General features: G+C 32.2%; 1 protein-coding gene across 1 annotated transcript in view; it reads right to left on the reverse strand.

Moving 5' to 3' along the window:
- Positions 1–210: 210 nt before the first annotated feature.
- The window catches only part of LOC135963847 (uncharacterized), a 51,189-nt gene continuing 31,863 nt past the window's right edge, over positions 211–19,536 (reverse strand). Inside the window, exons 3-5 of the mRNA XM_065515837.1 lie at positions 18,966–19,367; positions 15,751–16,042; positions 211–922 (exon numbers count right to left, since the gene is read on the reverse strand). Of these exons, the coding sequence (XP_065371909.1) occupies positions 530–922; positions 15,751–16,042; positions 18,966–19,367 (1,087 nt within the window). The 3' untranslated portion in view covers positions 211–529. The remainder of the gene's footprint in view (positions 923–15,750; positions 16,043–18,965; positions 19,368–19,536) is intronic.

The raw sequence follows: 19,536 nt of genomic DNA on the forward strand, positions 1-19,536 counted from the left end.
ATTTTGGAAATGATCTTCAGTTAAATTAAATTGTTGAATTTATAGAAATATTTGAAAATTTGAATGTCGTCCTTTATTTCGAGACAACTAAGAGTTTATTAAATTTTTTTAATCTAAGAACAACTTTTAAAACGCTAACATCATTTAGTTAAAACAAAAATCGTGAAAGTAACCCTTGAACATTTTATTACATTATAAAAGTATAAAAGGTTTTTTTTTTGTATATTTTTGTTTGTTTATTTATTTAGTATTATTAGTCTTTTGATAAGTCTAAAGTTTTACTTTATGCTTGAGTTATAAAATTTAGGATGCATGTACTATATTTTGCAATTAATATAATGTCTATCATTATTAACTACACAATTTGTTTGTTCTTTTGCAAAATAATAAAAAAGAAATGTTAATATGGCTTTTGTTTGCTTTAAGATTATGATATATTCCAATATTTATTAATTTAATCTGTCTTATTTAATTTCATTATTTTTTTTAGCCAATCTTTTCATTATTTTCTCATCTTTTGTTTTATCTTTTACGCTACAATATTTTTATAGTATGATGGTTTCTTTTGATTCTCTTTTATGACATAAAATCCTTTGGGTTTGCCATTGCCCGAAAAGTATTTATTGAAACTGTTTTTATTGACCGCACTAGCCGGTGCATAATATGTAGGTGATTTACGTTTTAGTGACTTTTTATAGCTCATCATTGAATCCTGATTGTAGGATTTTTCAATCGAATCATTTTCCCATGGTTTAGACCATGTTGGTATATTTTTTATATCAATTAATTGTTCGACTTTGTTCGGTTCGATGTTGGCAACGCTGGGAAAACGTTGTTTATCTTCGAGCATCTTTTTAATGACCGGCAAATTCCAATGGTAGATACGTCCTGGTTTGCCATTCGAGTTGAATGGGAATGAGACCTAAAACAAAGAATGAGACAAAAAAAGGAACAATGAAAGATGGTTAGATAAGTATGTATGAGTGTGATGGAAAGGATTTTTAAAAAAGGGGGAATCTGGGATAAAGAAAGAGAACACATAACTCTCACATTAAATTGACTACTTTGAGATAAAAAAATTTAAAAATCTAAATTGCGAAATGGAAATCAGGGTGCTGCACCCTGAACAAATCAGAGAGCTATATTCGACTGTGCCGAATCGTATGTACACAAAGTATACCTTGAGATAAAGATTAAAAACTAATTTTTGTTGAAAAAAAATTGGGGTTAAGAAAATTTTTGTTAAACAAATTACATTACAACAAAATCAAATTTTTTCCAAAATTACAAGGTCCGACCAATAAATTTTGATAGAGGAGAAAAAAAAAAGACACGTGTATCGGCGTTTTGAAAGTTGACATCTGAATTTTATTTGAGGGGGGGTTAAAGTTTCCTAACTCTGGCACATTCTTATTGTTAATCGTCATAAAAAATATGTGATCCTTACATTTTAGGTATAAAATGTGTTCAGCAAAGTTATGTAAAATGTTAAGGAGAACATTTTTTTAGAATATGTCCTCAATCCTCAAGGCATGGGTCTTTTTTGTCCTTCTCTTGAAGTGTTGTTTATCATTAGATATCTATATTGTCTATGTTAATGACTTAGTTATCCAAATATAAGGACTGAGAAGGGTATATATAAGTTTGTCATTCCGTTTGTAATTTCTACATTTTTCATTTCCGACCCTATAAAGTATATATATTCTGGATGCTTATAGATAGCGTAGTCGATCCAAATCTGTCAGACATGCTTTCGAGAAGTTTGCTATTTAAAATCAGCAAAATCGGTCCATAAATAACGGAGATATAGCAAAAAACCGGGACAACCTCGATTTTTGACCTATTTTTGATCTATAACTGGATTACTAAGTCATTAATATAGACAATATGGATACCTAATGATAGATATTTCAAAGTCCATTGCAACGATGTAGATAAGGCTATTATAGTAAGTTGGACCTACAATGGGTCAAAACCGGGAAAAATATTTTTTATCAAAATTTTTTTTAAAAAAAAAAAAAAAAAAATTAAAAAAAAATTTTTAAAAAAATTTGGGAAACAAATTTAAAAAAAAATTTAAAAAAAAAATTTGAAAAACAATTAAATTTTGTTTACCTAAAAATATTTAAACACATTTATTTTAAAGTATAATTTGGTGAAGGGTATATAAGATTCGGCACAGCCGTATATAGCTCTCTTACATGTTTTTATTAATATTTTCAACAAAACCCAACTTGGTCCTACAAAAAGTTGGCGAAACAATCAAAAGCCGTCAAAATGATTCCAATGTTATTAGACAGTATCGGGAGAACTTGTCCTTTGACAGCAAACCTGGTTCAGCCAATAAATAGAAAATATTTTCAAAAGAGCTCCCAACACATCCGACAGGAAAGCAGTCCGGTTAGCTCAGTTCTCGGACCATTTGGTACGAGAAGTTAACCCTTTAATGCATATTGTTGCCAATTGTCTACATTCCAGTTCCACTTAATTTTAGACGAATATAAGCTTGATACTAATTCAGATTCCAATTCAGAAAAATCAAATGGAGTACGAAAAGTTTCAGCTAACGAAATTCTAAATCAAACTAAAGCTGAAGGAAATATAATAAATAAAAATAAACTAAATATTTGATACTTTATAGAAAAATAAAAAGGGTTAAAGCAAATGCAGGTTTAAAAACATACAAGGCTCAAAAAGTTCCTGACTCTGCTAAAAACTGTAATTTTAGTGGTTTCTTTTTTATTAATATTTATGTATGTTAAGATTTTGTCGATCTCAGTCCATAATTGTATTTTAACAATGGGTTTGTCATATTTATCAACATAATAATGAATGACGAAACGTAGGTTCTGGAAATTTTTTCGCTGCTTCTTGGTCAATATGATGCTCGAGGGAATATTGTAGAAAAGTTTCGGTATAAATACCGAAACACAGGACCCTTAATATTTTTTGTATGTTGTAATAATAATTTCAATCAAATAACATTTATTAACATTTATGTATGTTTTCTCGATCTCAGTTCTTATGTAAAAAATAGGTCAAATATCGAGGTTTTCGTGGTATTTTACTTATATCTAGGGTTTTTAATTTCCTTTTTTGATTCCCGGGAATCGGGAAATTTTTTCTACATTCCCGGGTACCCGGCTATTCCCGAAATATATAATACTGTAAATTAGGAATAGTATAGCCAAATTTCATATAAAAATTAAAATTATTAAAAATTAGAGCTTCGAATTAATTAATTCATTAAAAAAAATTTGAAAATAATTCACTAAAATCTTAATCCGTAATTAAAAAATGTCAGCCATTCATTCCATAAATCCTTTTCTAATATTTAATTTTTTAGATTTATTCCAAAGCCTTTGTTTAAACTGAATTAATTTTAAAGTTAATTAATAACAGAATTTATTCAAGCTTTGAATGATTAAATTTTTGTTAAATCAAATCATTTACAAAATTAATTGAAAAAATTGTCATAAACCTTTTATTTTTTTTAATTTTAATTGAAGAAAAATTTCTGTTTCTTGGTGAAAAAAACAGATTTCTAACTTGTTTTCTATGTATTTTCGTCAGTTTTTAATTCCCGGGATTCCCGACTAAAAATCCCGGGAATCGGGTAGTGAAAAATTGGTAAAATTCCCGGAAAATTTGTACTGGGAATTCCCGGGATAAAAACCCTACTTATATCTCAGCCATTTGCGAGACGTTTTTCCTAACTTAAATAGCAACCGAACAGGGACTATATCAATCAAGTATGTATGTTTGTTATTTGGGGGCTTCAGAAAGTAGATTTAACCAATGTTCATTATAGGAATTATAAAAACCAGTAGGGTTCACAGAACGATTCAAGCAGGTAATGTGATAACTGTACCGGACATTTGTGAAAAGGACATTCCTTTGTGATGCAGGATGAAATAAGGTCGAGAGTTGTTATGAACTGCGTTAACCTTGTGCCATGAAGACTGCATTGGGTTGAATGTTTGACCAATTGACGAATTTTTGTCGGATCGGAACTCTTTTCTGGTAGTATACTAGAAAAAAAACCAGGTACTGGGTTTTTACTATCCATTAGGATAATTTTCATTTCTGATACAATTTTTAATTCATTTTGAACTCATATCAATTGGCTTGTTACTCATAAAATTAATGTAATGTGTTTAAAATTCCGAAAAGCCCTTGTTTTTAAAAAAAAATCCACTTCACTAATAACAACGAAGAATTTTGCATACAATTTCTTAACAAGAAAAGGGTTATTTTGTCGCATGCTGACAGTTTTGTTTTCGATCCATTCGTTGCATCATATTTTATTTTCAATTTATCTTCTTTGGTCTAAAATGCTAATTAGTATCGTTCCATCCCTTAAGCTGTTGTTTCTCTACGTACGTGTGTTTGTACTTGTATTCTTTTGTTAGTGTTACGGTCCATAAAATATGGTTTTCAATTTTATTGACGTTGTGGTGTAACAAATTTTAATTAAACCTTTTCACCGATAACCATCAATTGTCATAAGGATTTATGTGAGCACTTAAGGGCAATAATCAACTCACCTCTGACTGGCTGGATGGCTTTTGAAGAGGACGTGCAAAGCTATGGTAATATATTTAAGCTTCATTTGAATAAATATGTTGTTGCATGCAGCATAAAATTTATTAAAAAATTGTATACCAAAGTCTGTTTAATTTAGCTTTAAAAGTTTAGGAATTGAATTAAATCCCAAAAAAACATTCATGTCCTTTATCCAATGTGCTGATATTCCCTGTCATCGTATGTATGTTTTGTTCAAATTATAACTTTTAAATGATGTAAAACAGTCGTTACATAAATTGTATTCAAGTATTGTTTTAAAAATTCTACCCATTGTGCAGTAGGCCAGCTACCAACTTGTTTTGAGAAAAAAAAACTTTAAACAAATATCTATTTTTAGATTAAACTAACTTCACGTAGCTTTTCCTTTTTTATTTTCAATTTAAAACATAAATAAGTCAAGGTTCTTTTCAGCATTAAATCTACGTATTGTAAGCAACACTTCTAAGGTAAACTATCATTAAGCATTTGCCACAATCTTCAACACCACCGCCAACTTAAACATCATCAACAACAAGTGTCATACATATATAACCCCAATAGCGAATCATTTATTCCCATTCCGTGAGCTACAAGATGTAGCTGAGACTTTAGTGCGTGCGTGTCTAGGAGTAGTCAGTCCATTTAAAGCATTTACGTTATTCTATTCTCAAAAACCAACTACTGAGACACGTACATTTCTTGTGTTTAGTGTGATGATACAGTAAGGGAAGTTCAATTAGGGTAAGCTGTAGAATACGCATTAAATTTCCTTTCCGAATAGAACTGTATTTCCTAAGATAACTATGATTTTGTACAGATGACAACTGCGTGGGGTGAAATACAAAGGTATGTTCCGCAATATCATTTATGATTTTCGCTCTCATTTCTTCAAGAATGTGAAAGAACCCATAACAGGACTATGGACTGTGTAATCTTGCAACCTACTAGCTAATATACTTTTTTTTTGCTTGGACCCGCACTCAGGGGACGACCCCTACTCATGCAATGCATTGCGTTGGAACTAGGAAAATATGTTATGGTAATGAGAATAGAGGGTGTTTGGTCAGTGGATCGCATAACATACTACAGAGAAAATTCGTTCTTTAGCCATCATATCCCTTTCAATATAAACTACGGGTATCGGGAACAACTTCCTTAATTTCATCAGAACACATTCCATTGTAGTATCGATATAGCTGGATACCCTACTGTCACCGATAAACACCTTCGCCCTCTCCTGTACGCGGTCGAGTAACTCCGAAATAGACTTCGAAGCACCGGCCCATACATAAGAGTTATATTCCATTTTGGGTCGGATATATGTGGTGTAAATAATGAGGAGATCAGATGAAGTAAAGTATTTCTTACATAGTCTTAGAAAACCGATGCACTTGATGCTTCTTTCGATACTTGAAAAATGTGTTTTGTCCAGCGAACATCACCCTGAATTCTCATTCCTAGAACATCGAGAGCTTGTGATTCCTTAATATTGATACCAACCATAGTGTGTTAACATACTACATTGAGTCTTACGTGCATTAAAATCGACTCTGTTCGCACAACCCCATTTAGAGATTGTCACAAGATCTGGGTTAAGTGTATCCGTTACCGACACCAAAAGCAATAAGTTTCGATAAGAGCGCACCATGCCACATCCTATCGAACGCCTTAGAAACATCTAGAGCCACCACTTTACTTTCTTCAAATCGGTGAATGGAACGACACCATTTTTCCGTTAGGAAGACAAGCAAGACAAGCAAGTAAATTGTTCGACTATAGATATTTCACAAGATGGTGGATAACCAATCTCTTCATAACTTTGGAAAGTGCAGAACAAATTGCTATTGAGCGATAATTTGTTAACCTCTTCCTTTTTTGGAATTGGCGTTACATTAGCAACCTTCCAACATATAGGAAATTCACTGGCACGGTATTAAAATATTTGCTAACGGACAGGCTAGCATCGAAGAACACTGCTTAAAGCCCAGTGCTGGTATACCAGTCCGGTCCAGGAGACTTTTTTATATTGAGATCCGCTAAACCCGTTTTAACAGAGCGATCGCGAAATAACATATTTGTCATTTGTCAGTAACTATACTGATACTCTTTCAAGCTCGGGTAGTGGTTGATTGATTTCCTGTAAGTTCGAATTATTTGCAAATAATTTAGGCAAAATTTTAGCTTTATCAACCGGGTCAGTGAATGAATGGCCATTCTTTAAAAGAGTATGAATTGACTAATTAACATTATCCTTTATCCTTTTAACGAATGACCAAAAGCTTTTGCTGCCCCGGGGAACAGCAAGAACTTTTGCGCGGAGGCGTTGCTCGTGTAGAGATTTTTCACGCTTCAGCACTTTGGCACACGAAGATCCCGCCCTTTTCGCAGCGATTCTGTTTCGGCATTTTTGTCATCACACCAGATTCTGAACGATTCTTCTCTGGATCTGATTGCAATTTTACTCTTCTGATTAAACCAGGACTTTTCCATAGATTTAATCGAAATTTTCTATGTTTCATCCCCATCATAATTATGTTATCGACCATTTTCGCCATGGCATTGACATTACTGTCTAAGAAACAGAGCTTCCAATTAAAATGCCGAAAGAAATCGTTGAGCCCAGCCCACCGAGCCTTTTCGTAAATAAAATTAGAACGTTTCGTAGCTGGTTGTGAAACGTTACGAAATTCGGTGAGCGAAAATGGTACAATGATCCGAATTACCAAGAGGTGCAAAAACATCTACTTCATACTTTGCAGGGTGTGAAGTTAGAAAAAGGTCGAGAATGTTGTGTTGGTGCCCACTCTTGTTTGCAGCCACCGAATAATTCTGAAGTCTGGTATAGGTGTCCTCAAATTACTACAAACATACGGTTTCCAGCAATAGTGAAAATTATGGCGTATTCGTCAAGATAGAATGGATCCTGATCATAACTCTGTATACTCTCCTCGTATATACATACGTCCTGTTTAACATGTATCTGGGGAGCCTCTAGCTGTGTAAAGTCGAAGTTTAGGTTTCCTTTCCGATGTCGTACCAAAAGTAACTCTGCGCCTTTATGAATGTCGTCAAGTTTAAATGGATTCTAACATATGCAACTCTGAATACTTTCCTCGTAAATACGTATGTCCTATCTGATGTGTCTGGAAGAATCCTTCAGTTGTATGATGTCGATTTGATTTTCTCTTACATACGTTCGTCCTATCTGACGTGTCTCGGGGAACCCTCAGCTGTGTATTTTTCGTTGTCATCCCAGAAGGAACTGAGACGTCAGTATGGCGTCTGTAGCTTGAGTGGAACGTTTGTTTCCCCATGCATATGATGCTTTTTAGAAAGCTTTGAATATTTTCATTGGGAGCACACTGGAGCAGCTTGATTTATCACTGACGTATCAATCGTTTTGAATATAGTTAACAAGGTTTCTTCATCCATACCACAGGGGCTTTAGGTTAGCGCATTGAAAACATTGAGACTACTTTTGAAATTTTGCGTGTGCTGAGTATGTAATAAGTCTGTCCGTCTTTTCTAATAATGTCTCTCATTACCGATTTATTAGGTTTAGGTGCTTCTTCCTCTAGAGGAAGGGAATGGAAATTGATTTGGGTGCATCTTCCTCTAAAGGAAGGGAATGGAAATTGATCCAACAAAATCTAAAGAATTAGTGGAAGTTGATAATTCTCTGAGATGGTCCACAAATTACTATTTACTATGGCACTGTGAAATCTAACAGCTCACTGGGATATCGATATTGAAATCAGATAATACCACTCAATTTGTTCCCAATTTGTTAAAGCACTTCTCCTTTACACCTACAAGTATACGAAAGTTACAACCCCTATTAAAATTTCTCTCACTGTTTCAGAAACGCCTGTGTAGTATGTGCTTAAAATTGATTTAAAGAAACGAAATTAATATTCAAGGCTACTTTAATACATGATCTTTCATTACTCTGCGCAATTTTTTTTTTTTTTTGTTCGCCTTATAATTTTTTTGTATTTTATTTATTTATTTAGTCTTGAAAGGAATCTGTTTTCATTCTTTGTAAAGATTCGTTGGTTTCATTTTTAGCATTTTATTTGAGTGGCCAATTAAAATTGTAATTTGTAAGATGTTTCTTAATGTCTGTTAATATACTGCTAGTTTGACTTATACACAAGAAGTATCTATGTATGTAAGTATTCATATCGTTGTTATTCTTAAATACGTTTTTTTTTTAATACCGCCACATACTTGGAACTACTCCAGCGCTACTTTTAACGATAGTTTTGTGGAAGTTGGTGTTGTAAATAGCAAAAGGAAAAAAGAGAACGAGAAAAACAAATAATGTTTTGAAGAAATATTATCTTTCAGCACCCAGCATCATCAAATATTTTTCGATGAACGCAAACTGTTTTATTATTGTTAAACAGTGTGTATATCTTTTAATTTTTTCTCTTCATCGTTTTAGTTGTTAATGATTGTTGCAACAAAAGCTTTAGTTTTCATTTTTTTAAATTCATGGGGCGCCAATTAAATTTTACTGCTGTTCAGCCGAATGTCTGTTGTGCGAGTGTGGGGGGGGGCAATAAAATATATATTCGGTTTGCTTTTTAAACAACATTTTGCATCATTTTTGTGCAGTTTTTTGTTCGGTTGTATTCCATAATGTCCTGCCAGTTTAATTGTTGCCATTTAGGAGCTTTTGTGAGTAGCCATCATAAATACTAGCAATTTAACTTGTTCCTTCCTTGTGTTCATATGTGTAACCATTTGCAACAGATTGTCTTCTAATTTTTATTATGGCAATTAAACACTCTGTTGCCATACAAATCACTGTGGCCATTATGTTTTTGCAAAGTTCATTGCAATGATTTTTAAAGCAGAGTTTTCAAAGAATTGAATTATAGGATTTAAATATTTTTTAAATCAGGTTACGATTTTAGGTATTTTTCAAATCATGTTTTTACTTTTATCATAAACACTGGACAAATATTTTGATCCCAATTTTTTCACCAATGAATGAAATTTCCAATGAAATTTTTTTTTTCAGAAAATTCTTTTTAATCTTTATAGCCAAATATAGCACTCTGCTGTGTCGAATCTTAATCTTATTCGGGTTAAAATAAATTTTTTTCCGATTTTGACTCATTGTCGGTTTGATATTGATTTTGTCTCTGTGCATAACTTAGTAATTGAGATATTTCCTTATAGTTATCTCGGGTCTATATTCTCGATTTTTAAATAGCAACCTAACCAGGACTATATCAGATATGTTGATGTATCAATCATGGTTATAAGACTGACGAGCATGACTATATCGACTGCGCTATCTATAACGATCGAGAATATATTGTTAAGTTTTTACCTTTTAAAAACGGTTTATACACAGCGCCATCTTCCTTTAGTAGTAGAAAGTTCTATTTCTACAATGACCAACACAAAAATTTATGTTAATAATATCCACAGATATGTTAATAATGTCTACAGTTATCTGCTGTTAACAACATTTCCCACAATTAGATTAGAAACATGATGGAATTTAAAACCAGCCGTTGGAAACCATTATACTTGAATTCAAATACATTATCTTAACAATATTTATATACTTTATTATGGGGTCGGTTATGATAAATGTGGAAATTACAAACTTATGGTGAAGGTTTTAATTTAAAATTTTCTAACTTAAACATTTAAAACTTGTTAATTCGAAATGTTAATTTGAAAGGTGAAACAGACAGAAATTTGGTGACATCAACGTACAGTAAATTTTAGAATGAAATTACATTCAGATTGCTTTGTCTCTCGTGATTTTTCCATTTATAAAAGGATCTGTGTTTGAAAATAGAAAAATTTTTCTTACCAATATAAAACTTTTTAACGAATTTATTCTTTTAAATTTATATTCAACATGTTGTCACTATTAGCAACAACATTATGACTCTATTATCGGACTCATATAATGTTGTTAAAGATAATTTGTATAAATAATTACTTTTTATCGTCGTATAATTACCTATACGATATTAAAAGTGTGTGATGTTTTAAATTGTATGAAAAAAGAAAAAATAAAATCAAGAAAGGCCTGAAATATAAGTGATTTTTTAAAGTATTTTCTGTTAATTAACTGGATGTTATGGAAAATTGAGATCTACATATTTCAATTTACAAAATGAAATATGTATCTAAATGTCACTTCAAATAATCGATCTGCGATCGGTAATCATATCAGTCGTCTTGATATTATCATTTGGCCTCCTCTATTGGAATGCCGTTACAGATCCAAAAGTATTTCGGTAAAATTGGGTTTGCAGGATATGTTAATCTAAAGTCAGAAGAGGGAGTCACATGAATTAAATCGTGTTTCATTAATAATGGGATTACTTGTTAATTCTAACAAAGAAACTCTGAACATAGGTCTTGGAAAATTGGATTGACAGAATGAATGATACACTCTGAACCCAGCCGAGGCATCTAAATGAATGAAATTTTAAAAAATACCTGAACCTGGACTTTCATATCTACATACATATATAGAAAGTCACTGAAACACAGAAGTACCTGAAACTTCTGATTAGTTTAAAGCATGAATGATCCGTCTTATTATTTAAAAATATAAACAGCATTTCATTTAGATATCACTCCTTATTATATAGAAACAATTTAATATTTTCTCTAAATACAAACACAATTCACTTTGTATGCCAGAAATAGTAAAATGTCATAAAACATTCAAAGTCGTTTTTCTCGAAACGACTTTTATTTGAATTATGACTTTGTTGCAGTAAATGAGCGATATGTACATACTTATTTATATAAAAATTCAGCTTACATCTTCTAAATATACTTAAACAACATGATCATAACGTTTTGATAGTTATTTCAAACGCGTAAATAACAATCGATGGAAAATATGTCAGTCCCACGTTCAAATCTCAAAATCTTTCTACCGCCATTCATTCATTCTCTTCTCACGAGTTAAGGTTCAAATACAACAACAAAAAAAGAACTAAGAGGAAGAACAACAACTAGAAATTTTTAATCGAACTGTAGTCGAAGATGATGATGACAATGATGATGTTAGATGATGGTGTTACTGATGTTGAAGATAATGAAACTTCAATAGATATACAGACATACGGATACGTACGATACCGTACAACGACGAGTGGCATGAACAAACATTTTGCAACATAAGAAACGTGTGTTTGCAATTTGTTGATGGTGAGAGCAGCATCATCAGCACACTTTTTTCGTTTCGTTTCAACAAAAAAAACCTCTCTATTGAACTGGTCTGATGTTTATCTTAAAACTTGATGCGCAGACACTATTACAAAATACAGGCATAATATGCGTTTTACTTTATTTTATTTTTTTTTGCTAGTGATATTTAAGAAATTTTAGTAGCAGTTTTTCGTTGGGCGATTAAATGTTAAATTTTAATATAAAAACTATTACGTCTTTGATTTTAGTTAAAAACAATTATTTTGGAAATAATTTGTCGTGTCTTGCAATTAGTCATGTTATCAAGAGTAAAGATAAACTTCGAACTAGCCGTTTCCGTCAATACAGCTAACTTTTTTTAATCGTAACCGGAATTCAACCTACACAAAGCCGCAAGTCCACTACCAAGTTTTCTAGCGGAAGTTGCTTCCAGAAGTTACTTGCAGTAATTATGTGGAAACACGTGTTTGTTGCTGGCTTGAAGTAACTTAAACGACTTGCTAGCATTTCAAGCATTTTGATGACTTGCAGAAGAAGCCGGGCATACGTCGGGTAAACGGTTTGTGGTAGTCTCTTCTGTTTTCAGTTTTGTTTTGTGTTTTTTTGAGTTCTTTTCAAAATTTATAAAAATGGAAAAAAATGAATTCGCTTGGAATATTGAAAAAACTCATTTGGTAATTGAAAAAGAAAAAAATTATCCTGAATTATTGGACACGCACTCAAAAGACTATAAATATCAAATTAAAAAACAAAACGCTTTATAGGCAATATTCAATGATATAGACGAGCACGAAGAAGAGGTAAAAAGGAAATTGCTCAACCTCCAAACGCAGTTTGGTCAAGAAGTAAACCAAGAAAGGAAAAAAATTGCCAAAATGCTGAAAATCTATATGTGGGAGTTTTATAATGACATGAAATACGTGACGTCATCTCATGTACCCAAATAAACTGAGGATAATTTGGTAAGAATAACAAAATAAAACTTATATATAACTCTACTGCGAGCTCTACTCACATTGTGTGGAAACACGTCTGCAATTTCTTGCTACTTCTGGAAGCAGACTTTCGCAAGTTTCGATTTGAGTGGAAGCACTTCAGCAAATAATTGCAGAAGTTCTTCCACAAATGACTTGCTAGTGGTCACACGGCTTAAGTGAAGGAACCTATTTTATTCTCCTGAAATTCATATCAACTATTGTAATATATTCATGGACGTTATGTTTTAAAAGATCCTTGGTATTGACGAAAATCGCAAAGATGGTAACAATTACGGCTAAGCTACCGTCACTCTACAATGTAGAGTCTACATGAGGTTTTAAGAGTTATAGGGAGATCTCTCGAATATATACAATTACAGCCTTAGATATAGAGGGAACTTTCAATAACAAGCTCTTATTAACCTCGATGTTGAAGACTATACATCTGCATCTGGTTTGTATCCATGTTGAAATCAAATGACTTTTGCTCATCGTTGTTAAGTCGATTCTTCTTTAACCAGGGAATAAAGCGATAAAAGTCGTAGCATATGAGGACGATGTGGTAGTACTAATATCGGAGTTGTTTCCGGATAAGAATCATGTCCAAAGATTTTAACAACTGGGCTACTAAAAGTGGTCTAAGAGTAAATCCAAACAAAACATGAACAAATGCAAACATGATACCTTCTAAGCTTTGAATCCCTAGGTTAAGGAACTGCGAATAATCAACACAGTGTCAAGCAGACAATGGTAGCCTTACACCACGCTTATAGCTGAAATATGCATATGGTAATAAAGTGGAATTGCCTAGAGTTAAAAAAATGTAATTAATGAAGACTTCCTATCCAAATTCTTAATAAATACGAAATTAACCGTAAGCTCTCTTTTGTTGTGTCTTATTTCTGACTTTCTGGTTGAATTTTCCGTTTTGGTGTATTTAGTGACTTATAGTAAAATTTCAAGGATAATATTTTTGCGGAACATTTTTACCCCTAAATCCCTGTTTTAATGGTGGTTTTTGCACTTTTTTATAAGAAGGACAAAAAAGACCCATGCTTTGATGATTTAGAGGGTTAATATATACTACAAAAATATTCTCCGTAACATTTTACATAACTTTGCGGAACACATTTTATACCTAAAATATAAGGATCATATGGTTTCTTATGAAGATTAACAATAAGAATGTGCCAGAGTTGGGAAACTTTAACCCGCCTTCAAATGAAATTCAGATGTAAACATTAAAAACGCCGATACACGTGTCTTCTTTTTTTGTCTCCTCTATCAAAATTTATTGGTCGGACCTTGTAATTTTGGAAAATATTTGATTTTGTTGTATAGTGTTATAAGCTTTGAATCCCTAGATTAAAGAACTGCGAATAATCAACACAGTGTCAAGCAGACAAGGTAGCCTTACACCAGTCGTAAGCTGTTCGGTCTAATAGAGACTTAGTCCTATCATAGTTAAATGGATTCATACATATGGAACTCTGGTATGGTGGACTGCAACTGTCAATCTTTTGACTATATTACTCCACATAAGTATATTGTTAGAGTGTTCAAAGTTTTAGTCATCTCCAGGTGTAAGTGGTGCCAGGGGTAACAGATGGTTCTAACGAAGTTGAGTGGTTAATGTAGTGTATTTCAGGCTGAAATAATTACTATCATGAAAGTATGCAAGCTAGTATATGAAAGGGAATATTGGTATTATTTTGGACTGTCAGGCAGCACTTCCGTCCCTCAACTTATAAACTACTCCAGTTTCGGTCAAAATACATTGAACAAGAATTATTATCTCTATAGGGAAATCAAAATTGCTTGTTTTTTAAAGTAGAAAATATATGATAGGCAAATTTCCAACTCTGATTAAACTAAAAAAACACAAACTGATAGACCAGTTTCAGCTGGGCTCTAAAGATATATAAAGAAACCATTTATATCGCAGAATAGTCGAAAAGATCGCCTTAAATTTGCTCGAGAACACTTGAAATGAACTGTTACACATTGGAATACCGTTTTATTTTTCGATGAATCTCAATTTGATTTTTTGGATTCTGATGGAATGAGGAGAGTTCAACGACCTGTCAATAAGGGACTAATTCCAAAATACTGTATTGGAAAAGTATTTAAGCGGATATGTTATGGTGTGAGGTTGCCTTTCTGGTTAAAGCTTAGGACCTTTACAAACATTTTAAGGAGAAGATTGTGCCTCATGTCCCTTATAAAGTGCCCACCCAATGGATATTTTAACATGACAATGACCCTAAATAAACACCTAAATTGATGACAGGATGGTCTCTGAATGTATAAACTTGATGTTATGCAGAGGTCAGCACAGTCATCCGACGTTAAACTGTAGAAAATTTATGGAAAATTGTAAATAGTTGTTGTAAATCGTTTTTAATAATACAAAGGATGTATCTTAATTTTAGAGTGCATTTTTAAAATCGTTAATCTTTGGGATTGGAAAAAGTTGTAACGCGAATTTTGACCGATACTGAACGTCTCTATTTGTCAGTCAATGTAAAAACTATTACGGCTGGGTCGTCTATCTGTCATGACTTTAGTTTTAGTCCAGAATGGGATTTGCTTTCAATATTTCTTAAGCGGTGTCAGTTCAATTCCTTTGGGAACTATTAAAGAATATCGTCAGACACTTTCTTCAAAAAGCTTGACCCTAACTGTTAGTTAGTTCTGTAATTACGTAATAACCATTGTGAGTTATCTGGCGTCTAGACTACTGTGATATGTCTTGAGATCTAGTACCTTCCCACATCTGCCGAGTGGTGGGGTCTTGTCAAAACGGAGTCCATTTACTGTCAGATGACGCCATTTTATAACAATTAAAACATTCATAAGTAGGGTTAATTATACAATTTTGCACTACCCTGTATTAAAAGATATTTGTTTAGGTAAACAACCTACAAAATGCGTTCATTTTCTTTATCTGGGAGACTATGAAACAAAAAACTAAAAAAAACACTTATTAAATAGAAAACTTGTTTACCTTTTTTCCGTTAGCATCCTTAGTTGTACTTGTATCATCCTTAAGTACATGCGGTACTAAAGAATTTTTTTTATCCACCGATGCTGCAATAGAATTTGGAGATGATGATGATGATGAGGCTGCTACAGTGCCAGACTTAGATGGTTTAGGATTGGTGTAATAATACATATTTGGCGGTAATTTTATAATAAACATGTGTGAATCATCTGGTGAAGCATGACGTCGTGATTCGATGGCCAAACGTTTCCGGTTATGACTGTTGGGTGCCTTGACTTTGGTGAAACCCAATTTGCTATAGCAACAAAAAAAGAAAAAAAATATAATATCTATTAAGAAAACCTAATGCAAAAACAGAAATGTTGTTTAGTTATGAAGTGTACAACAAGTAAAATCTTGTTTAAAGTTAAAAAAAAATTAAAAAACTAAAAAAAGAAAAATGATGAATTTCCAACATAAATTATATGCTAACTTTTAACTACGTCTACTACGTCTTTACAATAAAAAGTCATTGTATTTAATTGGAAAACGTTTTTAGTGCTCATGCTGCCTTTAAACTAGAAAATGGAAGCAAAATGTGTTGTTTAAGAAAACTTCTTATTTTTTCACTTCCAACTACTCCGCCATAAATTAGTTGGATTCATTATATACAGAAAATAAAAAGAACTTTATACATTTTTCAACATAATGAGGCACGAAAACGTGGCCTTTCAACAGTTGTGTTGTAATCTCAACTGGCCACTACCTCGTTACATCATTCTAATCAGCAAAATTGCAAATATGTCAGAATATGCTAGCTTATGTCATTTCATGTTTTACAAAATTTAGTTTTGCTGATGCAAACCATTTAAATTGCAGATGCTGTTCACAACTTTGTGGAAAAATAGGGAAGGAAATATGTATGTTAAAGCGTAAGTGAAATTTTAAATTTTGTTTCTTCCACCACCCAACCAAAAATTTTAAAATTTATTCCCTTCTGCGAAGTGATTAATTCTCGAAAAAAATTATCGTAAAATTGTAGACATTTTTTTTAAATATGAATGTTCGCAATATCGAATAATTCTCCATAATTTGTCGATGGATAAATACGAGAACTTGTAGAGAATAACAAAAACAAATCTTTGTAATAGTAAGCAAGTCTCAATAGATATTTTGCTAATGATGCGTTATTGATAACGTTCACGAATCTATAAAAATGAAGGTATTGCTGCCACTAACAGAACGACAGATGAACATTTTTCGAATCGTTTCCGATAGTCGTTTTTGAATGTTTGTAAGAGAAACAATTGCAAAGAGCTCGATGGTGATAAAATTTTCCAATTCCTGGACAGGTGGTTTAAATGAAGAAGTTTTCAATGCGTTTGTGTAACTTCTTATAAACAATCTACTAAGTTTAAAATAATTTAAATACCAACAAAGTTTCTGTTATTTTGAATGCTAATATATATGTAACTTGGTGACAGAATTCATAAGCGTCAGTAAATAGAACTGCCCGTGTAACATCAATCAGGGGTAATGAGGTGCAGAATTACCTCATAAGATATCGAATAAAACTGATCGTAATTTTTTTATTTGATGTTATGGCATTCGATATCGAGTACATTTGTTTATAATTTCGATATCGAAATCATCTCAAATTATGAGTCATTATGGATATACGCATACCGCAACAACAACAAGTAAGAGAGCTATATTCGGCTGTGCCGAATCTTATATACCCTTCACCAAATTATATATATATATATAGTTGTATATTATAAATTATATAAAAATTTTAAATATTTTTATGTACAGAAATTTTCTTTTTTTTTTAATTTTTTGGAGAAAAATAATTTTTCGAACTGTTTTTTAATTTTTTAAAAAAATTTTTTGGTTTTTTTAATATTTAGCAAAAAAACTTTTGGTGAAAATAAAATTCGGGTTAAAAAATATTTTCTCCGATTTTGACCCATTGTAGGTCCAACTTACTATGGTTATATACGTCGTTGCAAATGTCTTTGAAATATCTATCATTAGTTATCCATATTGTCTATATTAATGGCTTAGTAATCCAGTTATAGGTCAAAAATATGTAAAAAATCGAGGTTGTTCTGGTATCTCAGCCATTTGTGTACCGATTTTCTCGATTTTAAATAGCAACCGGGCGGGAATAATTCCGGAAATATTGATGTATGAATCGTGTATGTAAGTTATTTGGGGGCTTCGGAAAGTTGATTTCAACAGACAGACGGCCATGGCTTTATCGACTCCGCTATCTATAAGGTTCCAGAATATATATACTTTATAGGGTCGGAAAATTATATTGTGGAAATTACAAACGGAATGATAAACTTATATATACAATTCTCACGAAGTTGAAGAGTATAATTAATCAGTGTTTTGTGAGAAATGTTTTTCCTAAACTTTAAGCAACATATGCTTTTCATCATCGGCAAATTTCGCGTTCCGGACCTGTGAGCTGGCCGCCTAGATCATATGGGGTTATGTAAAATCAAAAGCCAGCTACGATTCAAGACTTGAAAGCTAATATTACTTGTGTAATTCCCGATATACCGGTAGCAATGCTGAAAAGAATGGAATTGGATCTTCCGAATGGACAACCATCTACAGCATAGTCTCAGCCAAAATTATTCTTTCAGGTCATAATAAAGATTTCGACATCCAATTCTATTTTAAGTGTTTTATTTAAAATTATAAAAAACTCTAAATTAATAACACTTTAGTTAGTTCAGTATCAGTTCTTTTGGTAATGACTTGTGCCTAAATTAAAGGAAAACTAAAATTTCAATCAATCGTAAATACGAATGCACAGGGAATGACTGCTAACTCTAAAATATATTACATTTCGTGAGTAAAATAATTACTTCCTTATGTGAAAAATAAAAAAGTTTATACTGACTTCCGTATTAGTATGTTTATCCTAAGTACACTAAACTTACAATTGACTCCACACTGGATTACCTGGGATGTGTAAAGTAACTAATTCTCTTCTTTTTTGCATTACAAAGTAAAGAAAAATATGTAAACTTATTTATGGGTTGACTGAAAATAGCTCAGTCATCAATGTATGATTTCATTCTAATATGTATTATATCAGGGTTGCTTGATTAGATCTTTGTTATTAAAAAATGTTTTCTTTAATCAAAATAACCATACAATTTCAATAATTGAATGTATTTTAAATTCATTGTCTGCTTTTTATTTCTTTTCATACTCACTTTAATAATTTTCTATTTAAACCATGTGCATTTTTTCCCGATTTGCGAAATTTTTTTGTGCGATGTTTGTTAGACGTAGTAACGTCGCCGCCGCTTTCGGTAACTTTGTAATTTCCCTTATACTCCTGATGATGCATGACATCCTGTTGTCTTGACTTTTGTCCTTGTTGTAGATGTTGCTGCTCATGTTGTAAATGGTGTAGATGCTGCTCCTCTATTCGTTGTTTATGCAAGTTTTGTTTATCCTTTGATGGATTCAGTCTTTTAATTTTATAAATGGTTGATTGTGCGGCTGTGAATTTTGTATCCTTTTTATTATTTCGTTCCGCAGTAGCTGAAACAGCTGAGTTTTCCGTCTTTTCACACTGTACACGGTGTATCAGACTTAAAAGGCAGAATGAACTGTTTTTCGAACGGCAAAATGAAGTCAAATGAAAAGAACGGATAAGAGAAAGAGAGAAAAAAGGATTGTGATTATTTTAATAATGTGTTTGTAATTAGTTAATTAATGTTTATTATATTGTGTAGAAAGTAAATACATTTGTATCTTTTGTAAAGCTCTGGTATTATA

The sequence above is a fragment of the Calliphora vicina genome, chromosome 1 (genome assembly GCF_958450345.1).
Source record: "Calliphora vicina chromosome 1, idCalVici1.1, whole genome shotgun sequence".
Taxonomy (NCBI): Eukaryota; Metazoa; Arthropoda; class Insecta; order Diptera; family Calliphoridae; genus Calliphora; species Calliphora vicina.